The following is a 12,749-nucleotide window of genomic DNA, read 5'->3' as shown; positions in this document are numbered from 1 at the left end:
AAAAGTAGTCTTACACCAAGCGTAAAAAAAAAAAAGTACTTTTAGAGCGGATTTTCTAAAGACACATAATAGCCTGGCAATTATTTCTACTCTTACGAGTAGGGGTGGGCATCGGAACGAGCTGTTGACCAGGCCGGCCCGGCCCATTATTTAACAGGTCGGGTTTTGGCCCGATTCTTAACAAGCTCGGGTTTAATGAGAAGCCCATGGCTGGCTCATTGGCCCAATGGGCCAATGTTAAGCGAGCTGGGCCCGGTCTCTAGCCTGGCTCAATCTTAAAATGCATAAGTACCTGAAATTATGAGTTAATGAAAGAATAACAAGTCTTCATGCAACTAATTCTTAATTAGTGCATTTAATTAGGTAAATAATAATAATTAATAAATAGCGAGTTTCTTGCAACTAATTAGGTAAATAATATTAGTTATCCAAGTTACTATCTATGTAATAGTTAATTTTTAAAAAAATTATATTATTAAAAAAATAATAAATAACTCAAGTTTATCGAATGGTCCGATAGCTCACGGGCGAGTTTGGGTCCGGTACCTAACAGGCTCGAGCCTAAAATTATAGCCCAAACCCCGCCCATATCGGGCCAGGTCGGCATGGCCCATGGGGCTGCCGACGCGGTTACCCACCCTACTTACGAGTACGACCAGTGGAGGCACTCTTTATTCAGTGGCATTTTCGCAATTAGTTACTAAAAAAGACAACAATTTCGGTAGAGTAAAGAACGGGCCTCCGTCTTTTTCCATCTCAACCTCACTCTCTCACCCACTCTTGGCCTTCGTCATCGTCTTCTTCTTCTTCACTAAGGAATCGGTGTCTCGTCTCTTCTGCAATAGAGAGGACAAGGATGGGCAGGAATTTCGATGAATCGCGCTTCCTAAATCCGATCTCCAGCGGGAGATCGGCCGACTCAGGCGTGCCGGATGCCATCGGGATCGCCGGCGGCGTCCAAGGGATGAAGAGAAACGAGTCGGAACTGAACTTCGAGGCCTTCTTATGCATGAGCGGCAAGGACGAGGGCGAGTGCCCCGACGGGGATGTCGGAATCATGGCCGGGAATATCGCCTCCGGCGAGGACCCTAGGGCTTTCTTCCCTGAGAAACCCTCCGATCGGGTGAGCTCTCTCTCTCTCTCTCTCTCTCTCTCTCTCTCTCTCCCGTTTATTTTTCGATTCAATTAGTTCGTTTAGCTCATAATTGAGGTCAACTAATCATCTAAGCGACTGATTTAATTGAGATTTGCTGATGAATTAATGGAGCGAGAGTTGATTAAACTAATTAAAGATCTAGTGAAATAATCAGACTGAGTGAACTAATTAGATATCTGCTGAGTCGATCTTCTGGATATAGTTGTCATTTTTGGAGAGCGAATTACGAGTGGTTTGCGATCTTTTTTTTGTTTTTAAATGAGTAATCGTATCTCGTTTTGTTTTAAACATTTTTGGAGATTAATAATTGAACAATGATTACCTATCCTGGAGTTATATTAAAATAAAAGTCATCGTCCTCTTGTTTGACACCGTGAAGCTGATTGTTCTTTTCCTAAGGCTTACCCTCTTCTACACCACATGGGTTGATATTTTCTCAAGCTAGCTTACCACTCTCTTGGTGAGTTTTGAAGTCAAGCCCTGATAGCTCTATGCTCCCATGTTAAATATGTGCACGAAAATTACTCCTTTCAAGGTGGAACTTGACCTTGAGGGTCTCTTCTCTCTTGTTAGATTCTTGGTTGCAGTGATTTAGGACCGGTAAATGAGCCTAACAGGGCATGTTCGAGCTTGGCTCGTTTGTCAGTGGATTGAGCTTGCGACTTGGGTCGAACTTGAGCTGGCTCATGTAAAAACATTTCATGTTATTTATATAAATATATCAGTTAAAATATATATTTTATATATTAATTGTACATTTATATTCTTATGTATATATTTTTCATGCATCCTTCGCTTTGTATACATATTTATGCATTCTTCATTTTTACATATTACACTTAAAATATAATTCAGATAATATATATATATATATATATATATATATATATATATTATCTATACAATCACTCCCGAGTTGAGTCTAGCTCTAGCATCATGTATTCAGGTTTGACTCGTTTAAGATAAACAAGCTGCTTCATGGCTCAGCTAGCTATATGAACCGAGTTCATGACTAGCTGAACCAAGCCAAGTCATGAGCTACTCAGTTCATTTACCAGCCTTGACAATGAATGACATAAAATTTCTGATAATTGATACCATGGTTGCGGGGGGAGGAGCTGGTTTCTTTATCTTCTATTAGAAAACTTTTTTTATTGAGAATCACTGAAAGTAAAAACATTTCACTATTAATGCCTAGTTTGTTTCATGCAACTTACATGATAAAGTGCTGAGCTTTCATTAGGAATGTAACTCTTTCTCACCAACAAAACAAACATTAAAGTGAGAAAGTGTTATGCTGGCATAAGCAGGCTTTAGTTTTTCTCACCACCTATCATTTTTTATGTTTTAATCTCCTCTTCATATGAAAGCTTTCACGTAAAAAAGCTGAATTGGGATAATTTTTTTAAAACCCATGTTCATTCACATGTAAAGCCTTTTCTTTTTATGAAAACGAAGCCTAAGTCTATCAACCTAAAACCCTGAGTTTCTTCTAGCTTTGGTTTCCAACAAAAGGATGAGAAGTTTTGAGTTTCGAACTCATGATGTCTGTCAACTTGATGTTTACAAGTAACTTCTAACAAATGCAAAAAGCTGTCGGCTTCTTATTAGGACACGTTTGATTGCTATCAAAAGGTAGTCAAAAAGAGAGAAATTAAGTGGAGCCCAGTCTTTTCTCAAAACTTTACCACGTGTTCTTTTTTCTGAGTAATGTATATATGAAGGCAAATTTACACTTAGCTGCCTCAGGTTTCAAATATTTAGGAAGAACTCCAAAGCTTAAAAAAAAAAAATTCTAAAAGTGATTGTTCAACTCTTCAAAGATGAAATTAAACAGTTTTTTCAAATTAAACAGATATTGGCTAATAGATTCAGGGTCATATTCAGATTTGGATAAAAAAAAGACTTACGGTTTTAAATCTGATTAGCTCATTCATGTAATTAGATATGTCTTCTACAAGTAATAGGATTCATATTAAAAGACCTAAAACTCATTAGGTTCTATTTGGAAACTGAGAGTCCAAGAGAGTTTATGCATTTGGAAAAGTGGTAACTGCCAAATCCACCCTTTAATCCAAATATAAGGGGTAGACCATCTCACTTCCTCTCCCAAATGCATAAACTCTCATCCCAGCTACCAGTTTCCAAACATCCACGGCCAAAGTAGTTTGATCATGTATCTACCAAACGCATAAACTCTCATCTCAGCTGCCACTTTCTAAACAGAACCTAAACCAAATCCCTGAATCCAATTTTTATTTGGTTGTCACCATTCTTAGTATGAGACCAAAATGACAAAGATATCCCTCATTATCTGAAAAATGGCGACGTTAGCAGGTTTGGAGACATGTGATTAATTTCTTCCATTGCCATAGGCCAGGACGGTCTAAACTTTTGGATATCTGTCCCAGGTCCGGGTCCAGTCAGTCCAGCTTAGGAAGATCTGAGTCGAGTCCAGGTTGCAAGTCTTATTTTTGCTTGTAATTTACTTGGGAGCATATCTAATGTTGGGTCACTTTCTAAGTTAGAGACAACTTTACAGGGTATGGGCCCACACAACGGTCGGATCATGTTGACCCATGCCATTAAGATGATCAGTCTATCTATGTGGGTCCAGGTCCAGTTTCTATCAGGTCAGTACAGACCAGGTTAGGTCAAGTAAAACTGGCCCATTGATCGCCCTAGGTCTGATTCTTTCAGATATAGTTAGGTCTAAAAAGAACCTGAAACTCCAATTTCAAATATAGATCAGACATGGATTCAAAAGTCAAAAGCAGATAAAAAAGGATCTCGTGATTAGTTCTATATTTCTAAATATGGATATGGATTCCTCAACTCTGGGTCGAGCGTCTCGCTCCATGGTTGCATCATGATTCTCAGGTTGAGAAAAAACTTCCACTTGTGCTTCTCCCAGTTTCTTTCTTATCTAGCTTACACGTAAATTTAGGCAAATAGCTAATCACGCTGAGAATCCAATATCCAATTACATCGGTTTCAGAAGTACCGGCATTCGATGTAGTTCCCTAGCAAGGTTGCAAACGGTTCGGATTCTGGATGGAGGTTTTGAAATTTTTGGCTGTTTCGGATCCGACTCTCCAACGTATTTTCTGAGCCCAAATACAAACCATTGCATACCTATTCCCTAGGGAAAATTTTGAGCAATTTATCATTCCTTGGCTCAATGGATATTGTCATACAAAAACCTCTAAAACTTTTCTAACACACCCATCAAATCATATTTATAAAGATCTTTATTCCATAATTCATTTGATTAAATTAAGGGTTTCATTCGAAGACCCATCTTTTGCTTGATATTACAAATACCGATCCTTGTTTTTTTCTTTCTGGGAAGGCATTTTGGATAGGGATGAGGGTAGGGGTGGGGGACAAGGTCTCCACCCCCGCCCCATATCAAAATCCGGACCTCCATCCACGCACAGGTTTGGATTTTAACCTCCATCTCCGGTCCAAACGGGGCGAGACGAGGCGGGATGCCATTTTTCCTTGGTCCATTGCCATCCTTAGGGCGGGACGGGGAAAAGCGTAAGTCCATCCCCGCCTCCATCCCCACATGGGTTTTGATTTTAACCTTCATCCCCGTTTCATGTCTTCTATGATCCCCAGTCCAAACAGGGCGAGGCGGTTCCACTGGGTCCACTGCCATCCTTAATTTGAGAGGCCATAGTTTCATTAATGCCGTCAAGTAGAGACCTGAAGGTAATTTTGATGATTAAGGTGCATATGAAATATTTTTCTTAACCTTTCTGAAAAATGGTACATAACTATATTACTATATAATAGTTGCAACTTAATAATTTTATTGTACGTAGGAAGGGGCAGAGCCTGAAATCTAAACTAAGGTGGGTCAAACCCATATATTGAGGGAATTTTTGGGTCACGAAGTGTGCAACAATATGGTCTGGTCGTCACATCTTGAATTGGTGTAAACAAATATGGATGGATCCAGGATATAATCTAGTAACATCTTATCCATCTCTACATTTTACACATGATACCAATAGATTTTACCCAATTTCAGTACACCTAGTACCACAAGAATACAACTCATAACCAAATCTAGAACCGGCCGCCTCAATGTGATAATCAATTTGGATATTAATCTGAAACCAAACTAACTCTCCAAATATCAGACAGAGCATAGTTATCAGGAAATGAAATGAACACCATAAGCGATGTGTGAAGCAGAAACAGGGAAGCGAGTGTTGAAAAGTAGTATGAAGCGAGCAGCGGGATGCAGTTATGAAGCTAATATGCAAGTGCATAAAAAATAAAAAATAAAAAATAAATACATAGAAAACAATATGAAGCACAGACAAAAGCAAATAAGAAATGATGTAAACACATGAATGCTATCAAAATATAGAGCCTAACACAGGGTGTGTTGATGCCTTTCACTGGTGGGTTCCGTAAGGGCTTGGTTGTTGGTGACCCCACCCTTTTGGGTGAGGAACTTTGTTATTAAAAAAAAAAATAAGAGCAATGTCTTTCAGAAAACTTGAGACCAGTAATAAAAAAAATCAGGCAAAATATGTATTTGCTGAAATTAATATAGGAGCTTGAATGGATTTGTAAAATGATTGCCTGACCATAAAGCCAATCTAAAAAAAGATTGCATTTACTCGATATTTTGCGGATCAATTGATACCCCCACCTTGATGAGAACAACATTAATGGCCTCGTGGACCACTTGAAAATTGCAAACTATCCAGAAAAGTGATATGGTGAATCAGAGTAAACCCAGAAGTCAAGGATCCATGATGTGATGCTGCCACTTTAGCCCAAAGAATAATTTGGTTTCATGATGGATGCAGTTGGATAAGTCATGACAGATACTGCTGCTAGACACTGTGATAATGATTTTTTATTTTATTTTATTTTATTTTATTTTATTTTGAGAGCTTAAAGCAATGCGTGAAGCCGAAGCAAAAGCCAGAAAGTGAGTGTTAAAAAGTAGTATCAAAGCGGGATTCATTTTGAAAATGATTGTGGAAGCGTGTGAGAAGTGAAAAAGAAGAGAAGAAAATGAAGAGAAAACAAATGGAAAGCAAGGAGAAGCCAAAAAACTAAATAATAACATAAAAAAACAAACAAAAAAGGACAAGGAAAAGCCAGGTAGAAACAAAAAAGTATGCGAGATAGAGGAAAGCGATTTATAAGAGACTGATCATTTTTCCCAAATGAAAAGCAAGTTTGAAGGCATGGCGCTTCCCGTGTCAGAAGCGCTAAGGAGGTGATTCCGGTAAGTATAGTTCGTTCACAGGATAAACGGCCCCCCAAACCTGAGAATTGTGTTTTTTGTATTTTAGACGGATCCTACAATTTTTTTAAAACGAAGGGTATTTAGAACATACAAAATGTACGCTTAAAAATAAACCCCAAACCCTTCTATTTGAGAGGCCGTTCATCCTGTGGATGAATGGTACTGGAGGCACCTCTGACCTGATACACTCTCTCCATTTTTTTTTTCAATTCAGTTTTGTTGTTTATTTCAAAAATACCTAAAACGTGTACAGCCAGCAACAGCATCCAATCATGGAGATTTTGGGCTTTAACTTGGGCCACCTTAACGATACCCTTACCACTAGGACAACGCGTGGCAGCAATTGGATTTCAAGACTTGTTTCTTCAATACGTAGCTAGCTTAGAGGATCATTGTCCTTATCCGATTTTGGGGTTTTATCTGAATGCTTTAAACTGACAATACATTTCGCATTAAGTTAGATACTGCAAACCCTACGCTTGGTTCAAGAAATCATCTCGCGATGCTTTTCTCACAAATGGCTGCTATGTGTTGACAGGTAAAGGGATGCACAAAAACGCTAAAAAAAAAAACATTCGTTTTTATTTCGGCAACAACTCAAATTTTGGAAGTTACTTTAATGTCATCGTTTATTTATTTGTCCATCGAATGTTTTAATGTCATCGTTTATTTATTTGTCCATGGAATGTTGGTGCTCGATCGCTGCAATATGCCTCGTCATTTTCTTACTTAAACACAACCATGTTGAACATCAAAATCACTTGCAAGAATCATTTACTTTTCCATGTAGATCATGTTAACTTCATCCATTGGTTCATGATATTTCTACAAGTGACAATAACGGGGAAAAACAAACCCTTCCTACACAGATCCGTGGCTATAGCTGCTTGCGGGCTTTTGAAAGTTTTTTTTTTCACTTTTTTTCTCGAATCTGACCATACAGATGTGTTCTACTTGTTTGATTTTATAAGAATAGACTATCATATCATTTGATTCCAACTTTGATGTAGGTTTTTATAAGGTTTGAAAATGGGCGGTATAAATTTTTTATAAATATCATAAATATTCAAGGCTTAAACATCATTTTTTTAATAAAAAAACATGAACTAAGTATCGTTTCAAATCGACTATGCCGAACCCATCAGCATGATCAGATTTGGAAAAAACTCAAAAACCCTCCCTTCGCTTGAGGTAGCCGTAGGCAGCTACTCTCTCTCTCTCTCTCTCTCTCTCTCTCTCTCTCTCTATATATATATATATATATATATATATATATATATATATATATATATATATATATATATATATATATATGTGTGCTAAACCAATTTGGTGTTAAACAGCATGCTAAATGAGTTTTTCAAGCTTTTTCATTTTATTTTTAAATTTTGACCTTACAGATGTGATCTATGTACTTGATTTTAGAGGGATCAGCTCTTGAAGCGTTTGATTCCAACATATTGGTGGGTTTTTATAAAGTTCGAATAATCAACGGTCAAACTCTTTGTAAATTTTTGAGGCTCCCAACATCATTTTTTTCATCGAAAACACATGATCCAGGTGTGGATTCTTAGTAAATCGACCATACCCAACACATTTATGGGACCGGAACTGCATAAAAAGCACCGGAGAATCCCAAAACACCCATTTAGCACCAAATTGGTTTAGCATGGACACATTTTCCTATATATATCACCAAGTACTTTAGAGTACTCACTCCAAGGACTTAAAGCTGATGATCTTTTATTAGTGTATATCTTTCAGGACCTCAATACACAATATTTTCATCCTTTTTCATTGTTGCTTCTTTGAATGAGCATTTACGATCATCCAACTAGGTGCACTCATAAACCAGAAATCAAGTCCTTGACGTGTTATTTTGGCAGTCCAGGGTCTCAGCTAAGTAGGTTACATGGACCTTCAACTTTGGAGAGTGCTAAAATCCAACCAGATTCCAGACAAGATGGAAAATATGAATGGAGCTTACTTGAGTCAAGGGAGAAGGATGGAATTACATTTGGGGCTGGGAAACGAGATAAGTCGATCGTAGCAGCTCATAAAGAACTCGTTCGAACACATGAAATAGGCTTCACACGCAACAGGTGTTTGGCTTGGCTCGTATTGACTCACTAACTATTAGTGAATATCTTTCACATATATTTCTGTATCACAAAGTGTGGATCGCTGAAGTGTTTGGCTTGCAAGCAATAAGCTTAAGAGTTCATATCCCATTGCTTACAGGTTTGAAACAATGTATTTATTTTGCAAATGAGCCAGTTGGAGCTTGGCTCAGTAGGTTTACAGTCAAAATTTTATTATTCTTCAATTTTGAGAAATGTGTTCTTTTTGTAAATGAGCCAGCTCGAGCTCAGCTTACCAGAAGAATGAGCCGAGCTTGAACACCTTCTGTTGGGTTTGTTTAGCTTGTCTACCAGACCTACTTACGTGACCCGTCCAGATGGGCTTAGTCAGCACAATTCAAGTAGACTCCTCTTATCTGTAGCTTGTTGTTGTGCATAATATCATGCTATGTTCATTCGATGCCTGAGAGTTGTAAGAACCTGTTGTTCTTTTTGAAGCCAGGGTTCTATGGTCAACTTTTCAAGCTGTGGACAGTTTACAAGTCTCGGATGGTCTCCCTCTCCAGTTCTCAGTGGCTCAAGTAATGTTGCATAGTTTAAGTTCCAAAATCAGTTCTTACCAGATTGCTTTGGTTTTCACTGCTTCATTTGTTGGCTTTTAGTTTGTCTTTACCAAGTACTGTATATTGCTGTCTTTTAACATAAGCTACTATGGAGATCTATATATTGCTGTCTTTTAACTTAAGCTGCTGTGGAGATCTATATATAGTAACGGATAATTTTGAGCTAGGTGTTACCATAACAGTGAGAGAGCATCGAACTCCCAGCTCTGAGAATCACACTCTCTAAAACATTGGAAATGCATATCATGTCTGCCTTGATACTTGTTCTTTTCAATGTCTAAGGACGTTGGCTAGACAACGTGGTGGTTTTAAGTGGAAGCTCAGAAATTAGAATTTTCTATAGTTTGTGGATGTGATTTACTCAGGGATACGAGCTAGATGGCTATCATTACTACTGTATTCAGCAGATCAATTAAGCATCAACTGTTTAGGTTCATGGCTATTATGAAACAAAACTTTGTTCCTTGGCAATTCAGAAGGAAACTAGCAAAGCCAAATAAACCTATGTCACAAGGACACTTCACTTAGCTTGTGTATCCTGTATCGACAGGAAACACTTCGTGAACATGACACGACAGGCACAGTCAAACCAGTTTCACAGTCAACATTAAGTCATTATCTATTTTTTTATGATCGTATTTACTTATGTCATATTAAATTCTTTTTCTTTTAAAATTTGCCTTCAATTACATTACATTTCAATTTCAATTTATTTGATGTTCCTAATTACAGCAATTTAGAATTATTGTTTCATTCATGCATACATCTAAGTGTTTGTAAGGCCATATCCCCGCGTCCTAATTATTGACAATTATCAATCCTCATCATGTCCTGCTCCTGCATCCATATCCATGTGATAGAGAAATAAACTTGTCGATAATAAAATGTATGACTCCACTTTTGAAGATATTGAACAATATTGTTTCTAGTGTTGAGAAACTATATTTTGATGTTACATAATATGATACACTGTCGTATTTGATTTTATATGATATGATAATATGTCCTTTTGAAAAATGTTATATTATGACTGAATATGTTTTGCCATAAATCTAACGAGTATTTGATGCAAGGATATCTCACCCAAAAAGGATGGAGACTTCCTATTCAAGTACAACTAGTGCAATCATACTCCTTGAAGAAAAAGCTTGATGAGCCATGCATTCCTAAAGATCAACTGAAGAGATCGGCGACCTCAAGATGAAGATTTTTTTCTTCTTTAGAGTCATATGTAAGAGAACCTTCAGGAACATGCATATTGCATATTACATACTCATTCATAAAAACTATATCATAAAAGTATACGATAGTTTCAAAAAGCTCCTTTTTGAAAACTAATAATTGTACCTTCTTACAACCCTTTATGAAAAAGGAATTTTGACATGATTTCAAAATGTAATAATTGTACCTTACATCATATACAAGACACATGAAAAGAAATGTAGGAAAAAGACAAAACATGAAATCGGCTACATAAAGAAAAACAAATATAATATGTTTTTGAAAAGACTCTAGTTACCTTCTTTAAATAAATGATTTCAAATATGGGTAAAAGACAAAACATGAAAATCGGCTATACAAAGAAAACAAATATAATAAAGTTTTTGAAATGACTCTAGTTACCTTTTTTACAAACCCATAGAATGTCGACTTACTTGAAGTCATCATTCTCTTTGTATAGCATTAAATACCTCATGTAAAAAAACCTTGTTAAAATATCCTTCTCAAGAATGTCGACTTTCTTGTAGTCCTCATTATCTCTGAAGACTTTGAAAAACACAATATAAAGAAAACACTTGACATGACTATGTACAAATAAATATCTCAAAGCACTCATTGTACTTACACGCATTTAAAGTTAAGAAGTACTTATGTACCTCAAATCATTAATTAGGATAAAGACAAAACTACAATCCAACATTCAATGTACTATTGTAAGAAATAGACTTTTTACATAAAATATGTATTACCTAAAATATTACAACGACTAGTGTACCCCATACTTTACTTTTATGGAAAAAGGCTTTCTCGAATTTCTCTAAAGATGTTTTTTGAAATGACATAACATTTCACATCTCAAAAAGGCTACGATTTCAAAAAGTAACGACTACTTTTTTAAAGCTATATAAACACACTCAAATAAACTATTCAACACGGAATGGAATAGAATGGACATGTGAGCTTACAAAGAGAAAAATACCTATATGATATTTGAAAAGAGAGCCTTGAAAAAGAAAGAGAAAAAGAAAAGAAAGAAAAGAGAAAAAGTCAAGTATAGCTCTTTGACAAAGAGTATCCTCTGAGTGACAAACAGAACATTCTGAGAATCCTTCATTCGTGCATTCATATCATTCTGAAGGTTCTATAGGAAGTATTGTAACTCTGTTATTCACTGTTTTTCTTCTTTGTTGAAAGAAGTAGACCTCTGTGAAAGAGGGTGTTCCCCTTCTCTGTTGAGAGAAGAAGACCTCTGTGAAAGAGGGTGTTGTCCTTCTCTGTTGAGAGAAGAAGACCTCTGTGGAAGAGGGTATGCCCCTTCTCTGTTGAGAGAAGAAGACCTCTGAGGAAGAGGGTGTTGTACTATTTATCCGGTGACTTGGATGTTATAGTGGAAAGCTCAAGTGGTTTGCTTGGGGACTGGATGTAGGTCTGGGTATTGACCGAACCAGTATAAATTCTGTGTTTTATGTGTTGTGCCTTGTTGTCTGATTATTTTATTTTATAGATCTTTATCGTATTTCACTATTCACCCCCCCTCTAGTGGAATTTCATTTGGTATCAGAGCAGGTTTGCTGGTTTCGACATAACAAGTCTTCCAGCATAAATGACATCTACCTCTTATGCTCGTGATATTGAAGGTCAACACGCATCTCGTCCTCCTTTCTTCAATGGCTCCAACTATGGATACTGGAAGTGCAGAATGGCTATATTTATCAAGTCCATAGATTTTGCTGTATGAAAAATTGTTGAGCATCTATACACATCTCCATCCGCAGACTATAACTTATGGTCTGATGAAGAAAAGAAAATGGCAAACCTAAATGCAAAGGCTATGAATGCCTTATATTGTGCCATTGATCAGAACGAATTTAATAGAATATCTATATGTGAATCTGCATATGATATTTGGCATCCTTTAGAGGTTATTCATGAAGGAACCAACAAAGTGAAAGAAGCCAAGATCTCATCTCTTGTCAGAAAATATGAGTTGTTCAAAATGAACAAAGATGAACCCATCACAGAGATGCTTACTAGATTCACCAACATCACCAACGATCTGAAATCTCTGGGTGTAACATATTCCCAGACAGAAAAGGTGAAGAAAATCTTGAGATCTCTCACAACTGATTAGGAGAAAAAGACTACAGCTATTGAAGAAGCTCAAGATTTATCTAAGCTTACTCTGGATGACTTAATAGGCAATCTTATGGCCTATGAAGTCCACATGAAAGAAAGAAGGGAAGAAGAACAACCCTTGAAGAAAACTCTAGCCTTCCCAGCCCTATCTGAGGATGAAGACTCAGAAAAAGAAACTGAGATTGCGCTACTCACCAGAAAATTTCAGCGCTTTATGAGAAGGAACCGACTTCAAAATAAGCACAAAGAAA

General features: G+C 36.9%; 1 protein-coding gene across 1 annotated transcript in view; it reads left to right on the top strand.

Moving 5' to 3' along the window:
* The first annotated feature begins 856 nt into the window (after positions 1-856).
* Positions 857-12,749, top strand: part of LOC149815353 (bZIP transcription factor RISBZ5-like) — a 45,744-nt gene continuing 33,851 nt past the window's right edge. Inside the window, exon 1 of the mRNA XM_089990528.1 lies at positions 857-1,123. Within this exon, the coding sequence (XP_089846654.1) occupies positions 857-1,123 (267 nt within the window). The remainder of the gene's footprint in view (positions 1,124-12,749) is intronic.

This window comes from Nuphar pumila, chromosome 15, assembly GCF_984573655.1.
Source record: "Nuphar pumila chromosome 15, dmNupPumi1.hap1.1, whole genome shotgun sequence".
Lineage (NCBI taxonomy): Eukaryota > Viridiplantae > Streptophyta > Magnoliopsida > Nymphaeales > Nymphaeaceae > Nuphar > Nuphar pumila.
The sequence above is the reverse complement of the archived record's forward strand: the minus strand, read 5'-3'. Positions and strand labels throughout refer to the sequence as shown.